Raw genomic sequence first — 12287 nt, forward strand, 5'->3', positions numbered from 1 at the left:
GAAGGGGAGTGAGTATTTTCCCCACTGGGGGCCATGTGGTCTCCGCTGCACTATAAGCTCAGTCACTGCCAGAGCAAAAGCAGCTGCAGACGATGTGGAAGCCAGTGAGGACAGCTGCTGCCAAGAAAACCCCATTCATGGCCGGGCGCGGTGGCTCAAGCCTGTAATCCCAGCACTTTGGGAGGCCGAGACGGGTGGATCACGAGGTCAGGAGATCGAGACCATCCTGGCTAACACGGTGAAACCCCGTCTCTACTAAAAAAATACAAAAAACTAGCGGGGCGAGGTGGCGGGCGCCTGTAGTCCCAGCTACTCGGGAGGCTGAGGCAGGAGAATGGCGTAAACCCGGGAGGCGGAGCTTGCAGTGAGCCGAGATCCGGCCACTGCACTCCAGCCCGGGCTACAGAGCGAGACTCTGTCTCAAAAAAAAAAAAAAAAAAAAAAAAAACCCCATTCACAAAAGCAGCCAGATGCTGTCTGAGGGCCACAGTGTGCCAGCGCCTGAGCTAGATGACAACTTGACACAGGTACAAGTTACCACAGGTCAGGGAGACACCCTCATTTTTTTCTAGTATGTTCTGCTGCCTATGCAATGAGCTTGGGTTGGGAGCATCTGCTCTCAATGTGAAAAAGGTGTGAGATAAGAAAGTCCTGGAATTTTTTTTTTTTTTTTTTAGATGGAGTTTCACTCGGTGCCTGGGCTGGAGTGCAATGGCGCAATCTCGGCTCACCACAACCTCTGCCTCCCGGGTTCAAACGATTCTCCTGCCTCAGCCTCCTGAGTAGCTGGGATTACAGGCGCACGCCACCACACCCGGCTAATTTTTGTTTTTTTAATAGAGACAGGGTTTTGTCATGTTGACCAGGCTAGTCTCGAACTCCTGACCTCAGGTGATCCACCCGCTTTGGCCTCCCAAAGTGCTGGGATTACAGGGGTAAGCCACCACGCCTGGCCAGTTTTTGTTTTTGGAGACAGAGTCTTGCTCTGTCACCCAGGCTGGAGTCCAGTGACGTGATCTCAACTCACTGCAACCTCTGCCTCTTGGGTTCAAGCGATTCTCCTGCCTCAGCTTCCTGAGTAGCTGGAATTACAGGCGTGCACCAACACGCCTGGCTAATTTTTGTATTTTTAGTAGAGGTGGGGTTTTACCATGTTGGCCAGGCTGGTCTCAAACTCCTGACCTCAAATGGTCTGCCTGCCTCGGCCTCCCAAAGTGCTGGGGTTACAGGCGTGAGCCACCGCGCCTGGACAAAACTCACCACTTCTTATGAAGGCTCAAGACGCAGGGAATGAGGTCCTCATAGGAGAATCCGGTGAGGTCCCACAGCTGAGTGGTCCAGGGCTGTGCTGGGGAAGAAAGCAGGCCAGGGATGGAGGGGATGGAGGGGACGGACGGGCTGTGGTGACAGCCGCCTGACCACTTCCACTCTATAGTTCTGTGGGCTCTGCTGTGGAGCTTCTTGGAGCTCAAGGTTGCAATCCTTTTAAAACAGTTTTGAAAAAAACCCATACGTAGGGCATGCAGGTTCACAGTCAGAAATCTGGGACATACTGAAGCTAGGAGCTGTGCTGTATCTCATCCCTGAAGAAGTAACCAGGACAAACGGATGCTGGACTCTTCCGCCCCACAGCCTCCTCCTATGTGAGTACCTTCCCTGACACAGGCATCCCTGGGAAGGGCCTCTCCTTACTCTGCCTGTGCGTCAGTCTGGCCAGAAGCAGGGCTGCGGCAGCCAGGCGGGCTGGGGCATAGGCGGACAGGCTGGTGTGCAGCAGGGAGAGCTCACAGAGGAAGCTGCACAGGTGCTGGGTTCTCAGCTCCACGGGGACTAGCGCCAGCAGGACCTCCTTGTAATCCACCACAGTGGGGACCTAGACAGCCGGGAGCGGGTGTGGGCTCTTAGTGCTTGGGGGCTCCTTGGGGCAGTGCCACATGCAGGCCCAGCGCAGGGTCTGGCCCGGGTGATGTTCACGTTGATGCTGCACGCGCAGCGCACCAGCGCAAGTGGCGATGTGGTGCAACCGTGGCCTCCTGCTCCGTGGCTTTGGGCACAGCAGAGAGAGCTGCCCTCTGAGTCCATGAGGCCTCCCACAGCAGGAAAGCCAAATGCCCACCCCCACCCTCCAGCACAGCGACAACCAGGATTAATAAGGAAAATGGAACCACTGCTTACTCGAATCTTCCCTTCCAAGGCGGAGACGATCTCGCCCATCATTCTCACCAGGTCCTCATACTTGTACGTGTTGTCTGTGAGCCATACGGCCTCCCGGATAGTCAGGATCTCTTTACTGATGAACCTGCAACGCCGAGAAGGGGTCTCAGCGCGGAGCCCACTTCCTGGGGCAGGGGTGGGGCACAGGGACCCAAGGCTTTAGGAGGCTTCAAGGTAGGGAGGGAGCCATGGCTTTGGGCTTTGGTGACAGAGGCTTCATAATGGAGCCAGCTGCCTGTGGCTGACAAGGGGCATTTAAAAAAGGGGAGGCCCAGGCAGGAGGACAGCTTAGCCAGGAGTTCGAGACCACCTTGGGCAACAAAGCAAGACCCTATCTCTTCAAAAAGTTAAAAAATAAAACATTAGCAGAGCATGGCAGCATGTGCCTATAGTCTCAGTTACTTGGGAGGCTGAGGTGGGAGGACTGCTTAAGCCCAGGAAGTTGAGGCTGCAGTGAGCTATGATTATACCACTGCATTCCAACCTGCGTGACAGAGCAAGACCCTGTCTCAAAAAATAATCATCATAATAACAATAGGGGGGAGGTCAGAAAGTGCTGGAAAGAAGGATGAGAGCCACAAGGCAGACAGAAAGCAGCAGGGCTGTTAGGCAGACTCACAAATGTCTGCAAAAGGCCCAAGTGCCATCAGCATTCAGTTTGCTAAAAGACACCAAAGACAGAGATTTGCCCGTCACGTGACAGCTCTATCAGTGGGGTGGAAATGTTTTAGACTCAGAAGGTGGGTGAGCCACCAGATCTAGGAATTGGAGGCAAAGGGCCCAAGGGTTGTTGGAAAGTCTGTGCCCGGTACTGTGAGGCCACAGGAATCCTGACTGGAATCCTGACTGTCCCCAGGCAGGGGTCACCCTGTTCTCTGCTGTCCACCAGCGCCAACTATCAGGGAACACGCTGCTCCAGTGGCCCCTGCAAGGCACCTTCCCGTTGGACTGAGGCCAAGTCTCTTGGCTGCTCCGTCCTGGGGATTCTGCAGGTTGCATGTATCATTCACTTGACCAAGAGGACAAGAGGCACGGGGACTACACCTGCCAGCGCAGGGACTGCAGACGCCAAAAAGATGAGATGTCAGTAGCCAACAGGGAGCCCAGCGTAGGGTGTGAGGTGGCTGGTTGGGGCAGGGCACTTCTGAGAGCAGAGGTGGCGGGCAGCTCAGCCTTTAAAACCTTTTTTTTTTTGAGACAGAGTTTCCCTCTGTCACCCAGGCTGGATTAGTGCAGTGGCGTGATCTCGGCTCACTGCAACCTACGCCTCCCGGGTTCAAGCGATTTTCATGTCTCAGCCTCCCAAGCAGATGGGACTACAGGCGCCCACCACCACGTCCAGCTTGCTTATTTATTTATTTATTTAGAGACAGAGTCTTGCCCCATTGCCCAGGCTGGAGTGCAATGGTGCGATCTTGGTTCACTGCAACCTCTACCTCCCGGGTTCAAGTGATTCTCCTGCCTCAGCCTCCTGAGTAGCTAGGATTACAGGCGCCCACCACCACGCCCAGCTAATTTTTTGTATCTTTAGTAGAGACGGGGTTTCACCATGTTGGCCAGGCTGGTCTTGAACTCCTGACCTCATGATCTGCCCACACTGGCCTCCCAAAGTGCTGGGATTACAGGTGTGAGCCACCGTGCCTGGTCCCCCAGCTTGAAAAAAAAAAGATAACGCAGAATTGATTTGAGGGAGCTGTGGTGATAATTCTATGGACCACCGCTATCAGGTCTTGTGGTTGGGGAAGAAATTGGACTCAGCTCCCTGAAACGTTTTTAGTGGTTATTCTCTCACTGCCAGCCGGTTTGTGGCCCAGGAGCTTGGTCGTAGGTTGCGGTGATGGATATGTGGTCAGATCCAGGGAGGCGGCCACCCAACCTCCTCAGCTGTCTCTGGTAGGAAGACCTGGGATGCTGGATTCAGGCCCAAGAGCACATCTGAAGACAGCTCTGGATGCTTGTGGTAGGGGTTGCTCCCTCTTTCCGTGGGAATGACACTGCATCGAGCCGGCACACGCAGGCCCAAAGAGACTGCACCTCCCAGTTCTCATCTGGTGAGACGTGGCCACAAGACTAAGCTCAGTGCAAAGGTAAATGTGGCAGGTACAGGTGTCACAGGGACAAGGGCAGCACCCTAGCTGGTGGCAGAGATTAACAAGGGAGATGGGGTTCCTCTGCTTCCTCGTGAAACAAAAAACATCCCAATGACCTGAGCCCGGACCCTCTGCCTCTGGGTTACCTGTGCAAGAGAGAAACAAGTCTCTGTAGCTTACACATACGCTGTGTGCAGCCAAGCCTATCCTCACCCACCAGGCTCTACAGAGGAGTTGGTCTGGAAAGCACTTCCTTGGGAAATGTAGACCATGCTGGGGACAGCTGGTTTAGGAAATGCAAAACGTATTGTGAGAATCATTTCCACGTTATTCCCAAAGGCGGAACTAGTGGATCCAGCCTTAGTTAAAGGAAAGCAGTGGTCTGATGTGAAAGGGACAGACTGCCGTGTAAGGACGCACCCTGCTGCTGAGAGACACCCACGTGGTTGGAGTGGGCATTGCAGGGCACCAGTGGGGGACGAAAAACCCTCAACTCCAATAGTGTACGAAACTCTGGCAACAGACTTTAGAACCTGACTTCAGAGAAGGGCAGCTGACTGCCACCCTCCCCAATCAGTCATCCTGCCGCCCTCAGGAGCCAGGGGACAGAGTGGTTCAGCCTGTGCCTGCCAGAGTGAGGCCACACTCTGGGTCCTGAGACCGCACACCAGGACAAATTGCCTGGATGCAGGCACCCCACACAGTGGCCCCCACACGCTGAAGGCTGTTCCATCACCCCTGCCTGCAGAGGGCCCTCAGTATGGCACTCCACGTCTGACCAGGTGGGACACTCACGGCTCATGAGTCAAGAACCACTAAGGGCCAGGTGCAGTGGCTCATGCCTGTAATCCCAACACTTTGGGAGGCCGAGGCGGGTAGATAATTTGAAATCAAGAGTTTGAGACCAGCCTGACCAACATGGTGAAACCCCATCTCTACTAAAAATACAAAAAAAAATTAGGCGGGCATGGTGGTGCACGCCTGCAGTCCCAGCTACTCTGGAGGCTGAGGCAGAAGAATCGCTTGAACCTGGGAGGCGGAGGTTGTGGTGAGCCGAGATCGCACCAGTGCACTCCAGCCTGGGTGACAGAGCGAGAATTGGTTTCCAAAAAAAAAAACAAACCAGTGAGGAGCACGCGAAGGGCAGGTGACCCTGAACCCAGGACGGGCCAGGACGTCCCTGCCAGCTGGGCCGAGGGGGCTTCTCACCGGGTGCAGATGACCATGCAGGCAATGCCCAGCAGCTGGAGCCTGTACCGCGGCACCAGCCTCCTCCGCAGGTACCGGTCCACACACTCCACGGTCAGGTGCAGACACAGGCTTGTGAAGTCCTTCATGGTGGCAACTTCCACCAGCCAGTCGATCAGAATGTACCTGCGGAAAGAGCAGCGCGTGGGAACTAGGGCAGGCATTCTCCATGCGTCCCTGTCTGCAATTTCAACTCCACCTGTTGGGCCCGACCAAATAACCTGGCTAGCTCTGGAATCATGGGTTTACCCTGGAACCCAGGCTGAAGAGGCCATGTCACAGGAAGCCCGGGAGGCTCCATGGGTCCCAGCCCCGAAGCAGGCCCCACATCCTTCGACTGTGTTCCTGGGAGGTGGATGGACTTGCAGATCTCTGCACCGGCCCTCCCTCCCGCAAGACCACATGTTCCTGGTGCTCCCAAACCCAAGCGCTTCGAGACCTCGACCTGGCGCAAAGCGAAAAGTCAGCCCACAGCCGTTGATCCACCCACAGTGGATGAACCCTGACCCTCAGGGCATGCAGGTAGCGGCAGAACGTAGACAGTCGCAAGAGAATGCCACAGGATGCCTCAATATGGTAAATGCCTCTGAATAGAAAGCGAGACACTTAGCCCTTTGAAACAGTCTCGCCGGCACGGTGGCTCGCCTGTAATCCCAGCATCTTTAGAGGCCGAGACGGGCGGATCACGCAGGTCAGGAGATCGAGACCATCCTGGCTAACACTGCAGGAACCCCGCCTCTACCAAAAATACAGGGCCAGCCGGGCGGAGGGAGCCTGTAATTAGCACTGGGAGGCTGAGGCAGGCAGGAGAATGAGCGTAAACCTGAGGCGTGAGCTTGCGGTGAGTTGAGATCTGCCATTGCATCTCCAGTTTGTGCGAGCTGTGACAGACTGCCTCCCAAAAAAAAAAAAAAAAAAAAAAAAAAAGAAACAGTCTCACTCTATCACCCAGACTGGAGTGCAGTGGCGTAATCTCAGTTCACTACAAACTCCGCCCGGCTCGAGTGATCCTCTTGCCTCAGCCTCCCCAGTAGCTGGGATGAAAGGTGCACACCACCACGCCTGGCTAATTTTTGTATTTTTTTTTTTGAGACGGAGTCTCGCTCTGTCGTCCAGTCTGGAGTGCAGTGGCACAATCTTGGTTCACTGCAACCTACACCTCCCGGGTTCAAGTGATTCTCCTGCCTCAGCCTCCTGAGTAGCTGGGACTACAGGCACGTGCCACCACGCCCAGGTAATTTTTTGTATTTTTAGTAGAGGTGGGGTTTCACCGCATTTGCCAGGATGGTCTCAATCTCCTGACCTCATGATCCACCTGCCTCGGCCTCCTAAAGTGCTGGGATTACAGACGTGAGCCACTGCACCCGGCCTAATTTTTGTATTTTTGGTAGAGAGAGGGTTTCATCATGATGGCCAGGCTGGTCTAGAACTCCTGACCTCAGGTGATCTGCTTGCCTCAGCTTCCCAAAGTGCAGGGATGACAGGCATGAGCCACCGCACCGGGCTGTAGACGCTTGTCTTAAAACAGAGGGGTCAGAGTGAACAGAAAGCAAGAGAGGAGTGGGAGGATGGGTGATTCTGTTGGACAGGCAGCGCAGGTGGCAGGTGTCAGCCCAGACACAGGCATCTTCAGAGGTGGAGGGGAGGAGAGGAAGACGGGCTGAGGCGTGAAAAGAAGGGCAGAGGAGGAGCAGATGAGCCTCTATTTCCTCCCAGAACAGAGAACATGCAAGAGCCAAGTGTTTAAGGTTTAAACTGGCCTCTACTGTGAACAGACTACAAAGCTTACTCAAAGCAGATGGATTTAACACGCTTAATGATCTGACTTCTAAAAACAACCACTGAGCCAGGCATGGGGGCCTATAATCCCAGCACTTTGGGAGGCCAAGGAGGGCAGATCATCGGAGGTCAGGAGTTCAAGACCAGCCTGGCCAATATGGTGAAATCCTGTCTCTACCAAAAAAATACAAAAATTAGCTAGGTGTGGTGGTGCATGCCTATAGTCCCAGCCACTTGGAAGGCTGAGGTGGGAGAATTGCTTGAACCCAGGAGGCGGAGGCTGCAGTGAGCTGAGATCACACCAGTACGCTCCAGTCTGGGCAATAGGGTGAGACTCCATCTCAAAAAAAAAAAAAAAAAAAAATTAATTAATTAAAAAAATAAAAATAAAAACAGGGCTAGGCACAGTAGCTCATGCCTGTATTCCCAGAACTTTGGGAGGCTGAGGCAGGTGGATCATGAGGTCAGGAGTTCAAGACCAGCCTGACCAAGATGGTGAAACCCCGTCTCTACTAAAAATATAAAAATCAGCCAGGCGCAGTGGCAGGCACCTGTAATCCCAGCTACTCGGGAGGCTGAGGCAAGAGAATTGCTTGAACCCAGGGGGGCAGAGGTTGTGGTGAGCTGAGATCAAGCCACTGGACTCCAGCCTGGGCGACAGACTGAGACTTCATCTCAAAAATAAAATAAAATAAATTAAAAAGTAAAAATAAAACAGACCACTGAATTGCATACGTTAAAACGGGGAATGTACCTTCGTTTTATATCAAATGCTGCATCTCCTTGGTAAATTAAAAAAAAACAAAAATGCCCACATACATAAAACGAATTTCAACAAACCAAAAAAAGAGAGCAGACCAAGAAGGTTAGAAGGTGTTATCAGCATATTTCTTCCAACAGAAAGAGGGAAGGGGACTGCATCACCACACAGGCAGCACAGGACTCAATAGCACTACACCTTGGTGCCATTTTTTTTTTTTTTTTTTTTTTTTGAGGCGGAGTCTCGCTCTGCCGCCTAGGCTGGAGTGCAGTGGCCGGATCTCAGCTCACTGCAAGCTCCGCCTCCCGGGTTCACGCCATTCTCCGGCCTCAGCCTCCTGAGTAGCTGGGACTACAGGCGCCCGCCACCTCGCCCGGCTAATTTTTTGTATTTTTTAGTAGAGACGGGGTTTCACCGTGTTAGCCAGGATGGTCTTGATCTCCTGACCTCGTGATCCGCCCGTCTCGGCCTCCCAAAGTGCCGGGATTACAGGCTTGAGCCACCGCGCCCGGCCTCGGTGCCATTTTTTAAAAAGATTTTCATTCTTTTTTTTTGAGTAGAGGGTCTTGCTCTGTGTCTCAGGCTGGAGTGCAGTGGCACGATCATAGCTCACTGCAGTGAACTCCTGGCCTCAAATGATCCTGCCACCTTGGCCTTCCAAAATGCTAGGATTATAGGTATGAGGCACAACGTCCGGCCAGTGTCATTTAATGTAGGGGAAAGGGATGCTACATCCCTAGGCCTGTGTGTCAGTGTGCATGTGTGATGTGTGTGTGTGTGTGTGTCAGAAAGGGACATCAGGCCTCTCTGGGGAAGGGATGATAATTCTTTTTTCTTCATAGAGATGGGGTTGGTCTTAGACTCCTGGGTTTAAGCGATCCTCCCTCCTCAGTGTCCCAAAGTGCTAGGATTGGCTGGGCGCAGTGGCTCGCACCTATAATCCCAGCACTTTGGGAGGCTGAGGTGGGCAGATAGCTTGAGGCCTGGTCAAAATGGTGAAACCGTCTCTACTGAAAATACAAAAATTAGTCAGACGTCATGACACATGCCTACAATTCCAGCTAATCAAAAGGCTGAGGTAGGAGAATCATTTGAACCTGGGAGACGGAGGTTGCAGTGAGTCAAGATCGCACCACTGCACTCAACCTGGGTGACAGAGCAAGACTCTGTCTCAAAACAAAACAAAACAAAAAACTTAGGATTAGGATTACAGGTGTGAGCCACCATGCCTGGCCTGACCTGATCATTTTGTAAATATGTAAACGTTTACTGAGTGCTTACTATGCGTTGGGTGTTGTCTCCTGATGGGGTAACCAGAGGCTTCCCATTGTAAATCCAAACTGTATCTGAAATCTCATGCATAAAGTTGAAAATCGTTCATGTTTTCCATTTTACCCTCTCTGTGATTTAGTGGTCAGCATGACAGCTGCCCCAGATGGCAGGGTTCCTGAGGGCCGCTGAGTTTCATGTGACATGCTGATGCTTACAGAGACTGAACATAAAGAAAAGGCTGTGTCCCAGCTTTGGGAATTGGAAATATGAATCTCAACATCTCAGAAAGATGTTTAAGATGTTCAATGGAGGCTCGGAGCAGTGGCTCACGCCTGTAATCTCAGTACTTTGGGAGGCCATGATGGGCAGATCGCTTGAGGCCAAGAGTTTGAGACCAGCCTGGCCAACATGGCAAAACTCCATCTCTACAAAATATACAAAATTTAGCCAGGTGCGGTGCCTGTAGTCCTACTTGGGGGACTGAGGTAGGAGAAAGGTTTGAGCCCAGGAGGCGGAGGTTATAATGAGCCGAGATCACACCACTGCACTCCACCCTGGGTGACAGACAGCCTATCTCAAAAAAAAAAAAAAAAAAAGATGTTCAATGTGTTCTATGGCTTAAAAAAGATCACTGCACTGTGGGAGGCTGGGACAGGAGGGTCGCTTGAAAAGCTCAGGAGTTCAAGACTAGCCTGGGCAACAGAGTGATACCCCGTCTCTACTAAAAATACAAAAATTAGCTGTGCGTGGTGGTGTGACCTGTAGTCCCAGCTACTCAGGAGGGCAAGGTGGGAGGATCACTTGAGACTGGGAGGCGGAGGCCTGCAGTAAGCTGAAATCATGCCACTGCACTCTGGCCTGAGTGACAGAGCCAGACCCTCTCTCAAAAAAAAAAAAAAAAAAAGGTAACTGAAGAAAGCAGAGTAGGATATTTTCTTCCAAAAAGTCCACAGTAACTTAGGTATTACCCAAGACCAGGCGCGGTGGCTCACGCCTGTATTCCCAGCACTTTGGGAGGCTGAGGTGGGCGGATCATGAGGTCAGGAGATCGAGACCATCCTGGCTAACATGGTGAAACCCCATCTCTACTAAATATAAAAAAAATTAGCTGAGTGTGCTGGTGGGCACCTGTAGTTCCAGCTACTCAGGAGGCTGAGGCAGGAGAATTGCTTGAACCCAGGAGGCAGAGCTTGCAGTGAGCTGAGATCACGCCACCCCTCCAGCCTGGGCAACAGAATGAGACTCCATTTCAAAAAAAAAAAAAAAAAAAAAAAAGGCCAGGCGCGGTGGCTCAAGTCTGCAATCCCAGCACTTTGGGAGGCCTAGACGGGCGGATCACGAGAGGTGGCGGGCGCCTGTAGTCCCAGCTACTCAGGAGGCTGAGGCAGGAGAATTGCTTGAACCCAAGAGGCAGAGCTTGCAGTGAGCTAAGATCGCGCCACCACACTCCAGACTGGGCGACAGAGCGAGACTTCGTCTCAAAAAAAAAAAAAAAAAAAAAAAGAGTGATAGGGAACTCTACGCCGCCCTGTGACAGGGCTCCCTTCCCCTGGAGGCTGTCGCGCCGCTCTGATTAGAAGCCCCAGCCTGAATGCCTCACCTCATTGTGTCATTGAGTCCCTTCTGCACGGAGAAGACTTGCTGCTTACTGACAGCCTGGGAAGCCTGAAATAGCTGGCAGACGATCTCATTGGAAGCTCTCACCTCTAGTCCAAGCTGGTTTCCATTTGCACAGGCTTTGGCTAAAGACAGCTAAGGAAGAAAAGACAAACATGAGTGTGAGGTAGCAGCTGTGTTGTGGTTTTCCATTTCTGAAGCAAAGGGCCATTCAGGCAGCAAATGCATATGGACGCACTGCCCCACTTAACTTAAACCTTCACAAGCTTCGGGAACGAGGATAGCTCAGGTTTTAATTATTCTTCTTTTTTGAAAAAGTCATAGAAGACATGAAAAAGATATATAATGAAATGTCAATGGCCTTTCCACCGTGGCTCAGGTCTCAGTTTCTTACATGGCTAATGCCTGGGGCAGCTGTGTTAAGTCTCTGGTCACACACCCCAGTGCTCTCCAAAAGGCTTCTGCCAATGTTTACACCCAGGAATAGGAGCACCTGCTTCATCACAGCTTCATACCAGCAAACACTGTGATTATTAAAAACAGCTATTTTCAGGTCAGGCGTGGTGGCTCATGCCTGTAATCCCAGCACTTTGGGAGGCCGAAGCGGGTGGATCATGAGGTCAGGAGATCGAGACCATCCTCACTAACATGGTGAAACCCTGTCTCTACTAAAAATACAAACAAAAAAATTAGCTGAGCATGGTGGTGGGCACCTGTAGTCCCAGCTACTCGGGAGGCTGAGGCAGGAGAATGGCATGAACCCAGGAGGCGGAGCTTGCAGTGAGCCGAGATCGCGCTGCTGCACTCCAGCCTGGGTAACAGAGTGAGACTTCGCCTCAAAAAAAACAAAAAACAAAAAACAAAAAACAAAAAAACAGCTATTTTCAGAAATTACCAGTCACTCAAACACAGAGAAATATACATATACACACACACACACATACATACATACATACATATATATATATATATATATATATATAAAATTTGCTAATACGATAGGCCAAAAACATCTCATTTAAAAGTGCACTCTTTTTTTTTTTTTTTTTTTTTTGAGAGAGGGAGTGGCGCTGTTTCCCCCGCTCGGGTGTAGTGGCGCGATCTCGGCTCACTGCAAGCTCCGCCTCTCCGGTTTACGCCATTCTCCTGCCTCAGCCTCCCGTGTAGCTGGGACTACAGGCGCCCGCCACCTCGCCCAGCTAGTTTTTCGTATTTTTTAGTAGAGACGGGGTTTCACTGTGTTAGCCAGGATGGTCTCGATCTCCTGACCTCGTGATCCGCCCGTCTCGGCCTCCCAAAGTGCTGGG

General features: G+C 52.0%; 1 protein-coding gene across 5 annotated transcripts in view; it reads right to left on the minus strand.

The window, feature by feature from the left end:
• The window catches only part of CCNF (cyclin F), a 32598-nt gene that overhangs the window by 6794 nt on the left and 13517 nt on the right, over positions 1-12287 (minus strand). For all 5 annotated transcript variants that reach the window (XM_021931666.2, XM_021931668.2, XM_003916386.3 and 2 more), the window contains 5 exons: positions 10964-11115; positions 5514-5678; positions 2176-2299; positions 1693-1873; positions 1261-1348 (listed from right to left, as the gene is read on the minus strand). In XM_021931666.2, the coding sequence (XP_021787358.1) occupies positions 1261-1348; positions 1693-1873; positions 2176-2299; positions 5514-5678; positions 10964-11115 (710 nt within the window). The remainder of the gene's footprint in view (positions 1-1260; positions 1349-1692; positions 1874-2175; positions 2300-5513; positions 5679-10963; positions 11116-12287) is intronic.

Source organism: Papio anubis, chromosome 18 (genome assembly GCF_008728515.1).
Source record: "Papio anubis isolate 15944 chromosome 18, Panubis1.0, whole genome shotgun sequence".
Classification (NCBI taxonomy): domain Eukaryota; kingdom Metazoa; phylum Chordata; class Mammalia; order Primates; family Cercopithecidae; genus Papio; species Papio anubis.